Source organism: Balaenoptera ricei, chromosome 3 (assembly GCF_028023285.1).
Source record: "Balaenoptera ricei isolate mBalRic1 chromosome 3, mBalRic1.hap2, whole genome shotgun sequence".
In the NCBI taxonomy this organism is placed as follows: Eukaryota; Metazoa; Chordata; class Mammalia; order Artiodactyla; family Balaenopteridae; genus Balaenoptera; species Balaenoptera ricei.
The window spans coordinates 173,986,199-173,994,714 of record NC_082641.1 but is presented as its reverse complement, the minus strand read 5'-3'; the positions used below and the strand labels follow the sequence as shown (position 1 = coordinate 173,994,714).

At 52.2% G+C, this 8,516-nt stretch overlaps 1 protein-coding gene across 1 annotated transcript; it reads left to right on the top strand.

Annotated features, from left to right (window-relative positions):
• The first annotated feature begins 4,393 nt into the window (after positions 1–4,393).
• Positions 4,394–8,157, top strand: DNAJB1 (DnaJ heat shock protein family (Hsp40) member B1). The gene is made up of 3 exons (XM_059918324.1): positions 4,394–4,669; positions 5,879–6,459; positions 6,762–8,157. Exons 1-3 carry the CDS (start codon positions 4,459–4,461, stop codon positions 6,990–6,992), a joined length of 1,023 nt encoding a protein of 340 aa, XP_059774307.1. The 5' UTR covers positions 4,394–4,458; the 3' UTR covers positions 6,993–8,157.
• Positions 8,158–8,516: the final 359 nt, after the last annotated feature.

The following is an 8,516-nucleotide window of genomic DNA, read 5'->3' as shown; positions in this document are numbered from 1 at the left end:
AATGGTGACCAGTAAATACATTTGGTATTTGCTGAGCCAAATGTGATAAGTCCCTTAGAACAGTTTCCAAAGGGGAAATTCTATTTCCCACATGCAAGTAAGATAGGATCTTGATTCTTCCAGGAACCTGGCTTGGCTTGTTTTTGGGTGTGTGATCAAGCTGATTCAGAGCTGTGTGAGGGAAGGTAAAGCCTGTAGCAGACAAGCCAGGGCTGGTTAGCAACTTTCCACTGTGTCAGGAGCCCCAGAGAGAGGTTTCCCAAGTTCTATCTTGTCTGCCTTTTTAATTTTTAAGTCCATGGGATTTATTTTCTTTCTTTTTATTTACGTATAATTTACATACAGTAAAATTCACCTTTTTTAGTGTACAGTTCTGAATAAATACAGACATGTAACCACCACCACAGTCAAGATATAGAACATTTCCATCATCCCCCCCAAATTCCCCTGTATCCCTTTGCAGCAGATCCCAGCCCCTGGCAACCACTGATCCAATTTCTGCATCAATACTCTTGCCTTTTCCAGAGGTCCTTTCAAATGGAATCACACAGTAAATAGACTTTTGAATCTGGCTTCTTTCATTAACATAATGCATTTGAGGTTCCTCTGCATTGTTTCCTGTGTCAGTAGCTCGGTCTTTTTTTATGGCCAAATAGTATTCCATCATGTTGCCAGATCACAGTTTATTCATTCACCCACTGAAGGATATTTAGGTTTTAATGGCTGTTGGTAATGACAGATAAAGCGTTGATAACTATTTGCTCATGGGTTTTTATGTGAACATAGGTTTTTATTTCACATGGGTATTCCACCAGGGGAAGATTGTTAGCTTGTATGGCTGTAATGCTTTTGAAATTCTTTTTCATGAAAAGAAGAGTTGAAAAAAATGGCGATGCTTTTTTTTTTAAAAATTAAGTCTTTATCATCATCTGAATCACATCTTAACATAAGCTGAGTGCTTACCATAAATACTCAGTATGCTAAACACTTTACACCTCAGCATTTTATTCATTGGGTGACCTCAGGCAAGTCACATGACCTCTCAGAGCCTCAGTTTCCCTACCGGTAAAACGGAGGTAATGACAGTCCAACCTCATAGGATTATTGTCAGGATTAAATGAGTTAATACACATCAAGTGCTTGGAACCGGCCTGACACAGAGTAGGACCATGTCAGTGTTAGCTATTATTATGATGTTCATTTCCTGGCCCCTCTCAAATTCATCCACATAGCAACCCTGGGAGGTAAGATCTACCCTTATCCCATTTTATGGAGGACATACCTAGCAATTCGAGAGGTAAAGCAAGTTGTGCAAGATCACACAGGCAGTAAATAAGTAAATAGTGGGTCCAGGATTTCAACGGAGGCTGACCGACTCCAGACTCACCTGCTTAGTTCTTTTTATTTTTTATTTTTTTATTTATTTTTGGCTGCGTTGGGTCTTCGTTGCTGCGCGCGGGCTTTCTCTGGTTGCAGTGAGCGGGGGCTGCTCTTCGTTGCGGTGCGCGGGCTTCTCATTGCGGTGGCTTCTCTTGTTGCGGCGCGCGGGCTCTAGGGCATGCTGGCTTCAGTAGTTGTGGCTCGTGGGCTCTAAGATAGCAGGCTCAGTAGTAGTAGTTGCTCCGCGGCATGTGGGAGCTTCCTGGACCAGGGATCGAACCTGTGTCCCCTGCATTGGCAGGCGGATTCTCAACCATCGCGCCACCAGGGAAGTCCTGCTTAGTTCTTATATTAGGGTTCTATTGGATACCAAAGAAACAGAACCAGTAGGATATATGTGTTTGTGAGTGTGTCTGTGTATTAAGAGATTTATTTCAGGCATTGGCTCACATGATTGTGGGGGCTGGCAAGGCAAGTCTGAAATCTGTAGGGCAGACCAGCAGGCTGGAAACTCTTGGCCAGGAATTGATGCTTCATCCTCAGGGAAACCTCAGTATTTGCTTTTAAGACCTTTCACTGTTTGCTTTTTTTTTTTTTTTTTTTGGCCTCGTGGCTTGTGGGATCTTAGTTCCCCAACCCAGGATTGAACCCCAGCCTTCGGCAGTGACAGCGCAGAACCCTAACCACTGTACCGCCAGGGAATTCCCTCCCTTTGCTTTTAAAGCCTTTCAACTGATTGGATGAGGTCCACCCACAATACCAATGGTCATCTCCTGTACTTAGAGTCAACTGATTATAGATGTTAACCTAACCACATCTACAAAACACCTTCACAGCAGCACTTAGTGTTTAATTGAATAACTGGGTACAATTGCCTAGCCAAGTCGATGCATACAACTACCCATCACATCTTCTCTTCTTCTCTGAGTTGAGAGCTCAAACCTCTGCTGAGATTTCTGCAGAGGCCACTTTTCCAATAACATTCCAAAGTACCCAGTGAGTGTCCAGGTCAAAGAATCATAGCCATAAGAAGAGATGTTGAGTTTGGTTTTTGTTTTTTTCTTTTGGGGGGGGGGGGGTGGGGGTTAAACAATTAAAACTTCCTGAACATGACCCCAGGCTTACTCAAGGAAGGGAGAGTTCCCAGCTCTCAGGTTGCCCCTAAACACAAGGACACCCTTCGCATGTTGTTTTTGGCCCACTCAGAGCTAATGTGAAGACCCTTGGAGGCTGCCACATCTGTTAACTCTTAAATTTATAAGTGTGAGGAAATCCACAAGCTCTGAGTTTTTCCCCATGGTGACTCTCCCGCTATCTGTTTATGTAGCTTTTTAAAAAATCAAACTCTGTCCCCTCCATGATTGGTTCAGGAACCCTGCAGTGCTGTGCCCCTGGGCACCCAGCCCAGACTCATCCTCCCAGGTCAGCTGGTGTGTGTCCTAGTCCAGAGTCCTTACTGACATGGTTACCCTGGGGTCGGGGGTGGCCAGGGATGGCCGGAATCCCCCTGCTAGACAGCAGGCGAAGGCCATGGCATCTTTCTCAGGAGTTCCAGCCTGCACAAGGGCAGTAGTTACCAAAAGCTTTTTGCCAGGAAGCGGGTGGTTCAGCAGCCCACCATTCAACCAGACGGCTAGTCACCCCTTTGACAGCACTTTCTCTAGGCCAGGCCTGTCCTGGGCACTTCACAAATGTTGAATCAACGTCAACTTCAAAGCCCTATGAGGCAGGTACAACTACTACCCCCATTGTACAGATGAGGACGCTAAAGGCCCTGGAAGGCTCAGTAACCAGCCCAAGGTCACACAGCCAGGAAGAGCTGGAACCAAGAATGAAACCGGGCTGTCTGGCTCCAGAGCCAGTGTCACACCGCCCAGACCTCCCAAGCAGTTCTTCCAGGAACCTCTCCCCTTCACAGGGCACCACCACCTACCCCCCCTCTTCCCTCTTCCCTTCTCAGGTGGTACCCCTTTCTGAGCCTTCTTACCCCATCAGCCCTACCCTTGACCACAGACACCCCAGACTCTCAGAGCCGAAAGGGATCATGTTGCCCACATATGAGGAAACAGAGGTCCTGAGAGGTGTATGACACGCCCATATCTCCCCCAAATCATAAAGGTAGTGGGGAGGGGAAAAAGAAGCAGGTGTATTAAAAACAGCCAGGAATATTTACGAAGCGTCGGTTCCAGACACGTTTCTGGCACTGGAGACCCAGCACTGATAAGACCCAGTCCCTGCCCTCGTGGTGATCGCAGGCTGGGAGGAGGGTGACATTTAGCATGAAAACCAAGGAACAGGGTAATTTCAAATTTCAGTGGCAGGGTTCTTGAGAATACGGTAAACTGAAAGGCTTGAGGAGCTGGACTGAAAAGACCTCTCCAGGGAGATGAACTTTGGTCCCGGGTGCTCACCTCGCTTTACAGGGTACTGTATGGATGAGGACAGGGACAGTACCGGGGCTCCCAAGTGCATTCTCCCCACAGCCGGTAGCAGAGGGCGGGTGGGTAATTTTGGTCCCAGAAGGAGGGTGGGTGTCTGGGGCAAGGAAAGATTAGGTAACTCCCCCCGCCCCGAGACTCCTGGCAGGAATTGAGTCCCATGCCATGTGAGATAGGAGCGGGCACGTTTGCTTCTGCTACGGAAGGGGTCTTCTCCGACCCCGCCCCTTCCCGCAGCAGCGCGTCGTAACCTATTGACCCAGGCAGAGGGCGGGCTGCGCGGCCGGCCGGGTCATCAGGAGCAGTAAAGCAAGATAGCTATTGGTTCCCGCGGGGGGTGGGCGGGGCCTCCGTCTCCCGGGGGGCACGCTCCACGGGAGGGTGTTGCCGAGGACGGAGCGGGAAGGGGCGTGGCCGCGCGCAGGGGGCTGTTGGCGGCGCGGCCCCTCCCCGGATGTTGCGTATAGCAGCCTGGGCGGCGGCGATTGGTCGAAACTGTGTAGGGGGCGGGGCGGAAGGTTCTGGAGGGGGCTGGCGGGCTCTGGAAGCTTCCGCCGGGCGGGTATATAGACTCCGGGAGCGGGGGGGCGGCGGAGCTGGGGGACGGGTACAGCTGGGCGGCGGGCCGCAGGCGCGGGCAATGGGCAAGGACTATTACCAGACGCTGGGCCTGGCCCGCGGTGCGTCGGATGAGGAGATCAAGAGGGCCTACCGTCGCCAGGCGCTGCGTTACCACCCGGACAAGAACAAGGAGCCCGGCGCCGAGGAGAAGTTCAAGGAGATCGCCGAGGCCTACGACGTGCTCAGCGACCCGCGCAAGCGCGAGATCTTCGACCGCTATGGAGAGGAAGGTAGTGTGCGCGCGCGCGGCCGGGGGCGCGGCCCCGCCGTTTGACAGGCGGAGAAACCGAGGCACAGCGGCCACGCTGCGGCGTCCCGGGGAGTGTGGGGCGCTCCGGCCCCCGGGGGCGAGCAGCCCCCGCCCTCTGGCCACACGGGTCTCCGCTCTCGGATAGGCGGCCGCCCGATGGGAGGAGCAGCCCTGGCTGCGCTGCTCGCCCAGAAGCTTCTAGTATGTCTGGGGCTGCCCCTCCCTGGGCGCCCGCCTCCGCCCACGGCCCCGATCGGTCCGGGGGGTGCGGGTGCAGGAGGAGAGGGTTCGAAGGTCTAGCTTGACTGGTGGCATTGTGGCCCCGCGGGCCCTAGGCTCACCTGGGCGAGGTGGGAGGCTCTGCCGCCCTGGGGTGCAGGGCGGGGCCTCTGGCTAAGCGCCGGGCATAGCCTGCGTGTAGTGAGCCTGCAAACGAGAGTGACAATTAACGCCGAGCGACCTCCCGGGGCTCTCTGAGAGTGGAGTGAGGTAATCCCTGTAAAGTGCTTACCTGGCTCCGTGCCGTGCCGGGCACGTAGTCGGCCGTCAAGGTACGTGGAGCAATGGGGCGTGTCTCTGCCCAGCCTCCCCGGGGTAGCCCTCTTCAGGGAAAAAGGAAGCTTTCTTGTTGTCCAGTTGCCCGTTGATGACTCAGGCTGGCTTCTGGGCTTGGTGTTCAGAAAGAAGTGACTTTTTATGTAAGAATGGTGGCAGTAAGTGCCAGGGTGTGAGAATTTGAAAGTCTCCGTTTACAGTTTCACCTTCATCTGTACTCTCCCACACGTCTCTAGCCCTAAAGTATTTAAGAGTAAACATTTAGTGAAAATTGGTCTTGGGTTGTGCTTTTTTAATCGGATAGGTTAGTGAATTCTTTGTACTCCTTGTAACATTGCAGGAAGGATGGGTTACTCAGGTGTGAGGACCTGGGTGACCCCAAGAGATATGGCCATCTCAGAGCTTGAGCCTTTCACCCCTGTCATGCCACAATGAACTACCTACTTTGGGGAGTAAGGGTTCTGTTTTTGCCGCTGCAAGTGGGAGGTAAAAGCTTGGGGTTCTTCCTTATTCTTCCCAGACAGGCTAAAAAAATTCCTCCCGCAATGGCTCCTAAGCTTTTTTCCTTAAGGAAAGCTCCTGGAGAGCTAAGCTCCTAGCCAGCCATCTGATTTCTTCTGCTTTTGCTTTTCAGGCCTAAAGGGCAGTGGCCCCAGTGGCGGGAGCAGTGGTGGTGCTAACGGTACCTCTTTCAGCTACACATTCCATGGAGACCCTCATGCCATGTTTGCTGAGTTCTTCGGTGGCCGAAATCCCTTTGACACCTTTTTTGGGCAGCGCAACGGGGAGGAAGGCATGGACATCGATGACCCATTCTCAGGCTTCCCCATGGGCATGGGTGGCTTCACCAACATGAACTTTGGCCGCTCCCGCCCTGCCCAAGAGCCCACCCGAAGGAAGCAAGATCCCCCCGTCACCCATGACCTTAGGGTATCACTTGAAGAGATCTATAGCGGCTGTACCAAGAAAATGAAAATCTCTCATAAGCGGCTGAACCCTGATGGAAAGAGCATTCGCAACGAAGACAAAATCTTGACCATTGAAGTGAAGCGGGGGTGGAAAGAAGGGACCAAAATCACCTTCCCCAAGGAAGGAGACCAGACCTCCAACAACATTCCAGCCGACATCGTCTTTGTTTTAAAGGACAAGCCACACAATATCTTTAAGAGAGATGGCTCTGATGTCATTTACCCAGCCAGGATCACCCTTCGGGAGGTAAGGCACTAGGCAGGGCAACGTCTGTGGAGGGAGAAGGCTGCTTTTTGACACAGTTCAGTATTTGCTTGACACATATTTCTGAGCTCTTGGTGCGTGCCAGGCTTGGGAGGTGCAGTAGCAACAAGACTTTCCAGAGCTCTCTTTTCCCAGAGCTTCTGTGCTGGTGACCTGGGTGGATCTGGGGGCAGGGTCTTAGCTACAAAGGCCTCATGGTGCTTACCCTACATTAAACAGCCTCTGGGCAGGATGTGAGCTTCCGAAGCTACTCTCTATCTAATGCTGTCCATTTGCTTTCCAAGGCTCTGTGTGGCTGTACAGTGAATGTCCCAACTCTGGACGGCAGGACCATACCTGTTGTATTCAAGGATGTCATCAGGCCTGGCATGCGGCGAAAAGTTCCTGGCGAAGGACTTCCTCTCCCCAAAATGCCCGAGAAACGTGGGGACCTCATTATTGAGTTTGAAGTGATCTTCCCCGAAAGGATTCCCCAGACATCAAGAACCGTTCTTGAGCAGGTTCTTCCGATATAGTCAACTATGTTCCCCAAGGACTGACCAGGGACCTTTCCAGAGCTCAAGGATTTCCAGACTGTTCCACCAGCTGTGGACCCGTGAGAGGGCGGGAGGGCCCAGGGCGGGCTTTCATACTGCTGAATGTTTTCCAGAGAATATACTACAATCTTTTAAAGTCGTGCACTAGACTTAAGTGGTTTTTCGAGTGATAGGGTGGCAGGTGGTGGGGACAGCAGGAAAAGGCAGTCCAGTCTGCCCCACTGGGTCCTGCCGCCCTCCAGGATGGGCCCACACCCTCCTCCTCCAGGCCCTGCCCAGGGGGAGAGGCAGACCCACAGCTGGACTTGATCCCTCTGTAGTCCCTTTGCTTGCAGATGTTAGACGTGGTATGGACCTGCCTTCTTGTTTACCAGACCCTGTACACTCCTCAGTTTCTGTTGTGTAATCAGTTCATGTTTTATTCTGTATTTGTCTCCCACGTCTTACTCTTCCCCTGAAGAATCCCGTCTTTTCTCTTGTCATCTCAAATTGAGAACCTAGACTATTTTTGCCGAACTGCCTGGCCGGCTCCTACAAGCAATACCTCTCTCGTTCCAGCAAGACCAAGGGAGCCGGCCTCCAGTGAGCGAGTAACTTGTGCAGCTGCCTCTTCTCGAGCGTCTGGGGCCCTGGCCGGAGCAGGGGGTCCTCTCGACCCCTGGCTCCAAGGCTGAATGCGCTCACTTTCCTTTTCTGTAAGGCAATCTTTTGGCACACCTGGGATTTACCAGTGGCCCAGGTAATTTTTTGTTTAATGGACTCTGGACTCTCAAAAGGATCTGATCCTTTTGAATTTTGCACAGCCCTAGGTATAATCCCTTTTGATAAAAGGGTCTTTGCTTCTGATTACAGGAGCACTGTGGAACGTCTGTAAATATGTTTTTATAATTCCGTGTAAAGTTGGTGTGCACTCAGATGAAACCAGTCCACAGCAGCTGCTGCTCTGTAAGGGGCCAGGATGGAATTCAGAAGGAACCTGGTGGGGGCGGGGGGAGGCATGTAGGAACAAGTATCTGTTCCTTGCAGGCCAGTCTGGTGCTCAGACCTTTAGACTCATTGTAAGTTGCCACTGCCAACACAAGACCAAAGTGCGTGACTTGTCAATGTGCAGCGTGACAGCATTAAAGACTGATGCTAAACCTCAGGGGAGCGGTCCTGTGACTCTGTTTGAGGGCTCTGCTGAGGGGCTGGGGTGGGGTCTGGGCAACCCTCCAAAGGCAGCCAGGGTGGGTGGGAGGGAGGGGTGAGCAGAAAGCAGGAGTCCTCTGCAAGGGAGAGAGAAGTCAACCTCCTCGAGCTGGATGTGGGGTAGATAACAGCAACCCACAGGACTCGATCCAGGCATCTGGAGAGCCCAGTGGATTCAGAGCTTGTTTTTTGTGAAGGTTGGGGCCAAAGTTTAGCAGGTCCCCTCCCAGTCTTCCAAGGTCTGGTTGCTGGGGCCAAGGGGAGTTGTATGTTCTACCCTCTTAATCTCCCCCCACTCCTTACTTGGTAGAACAG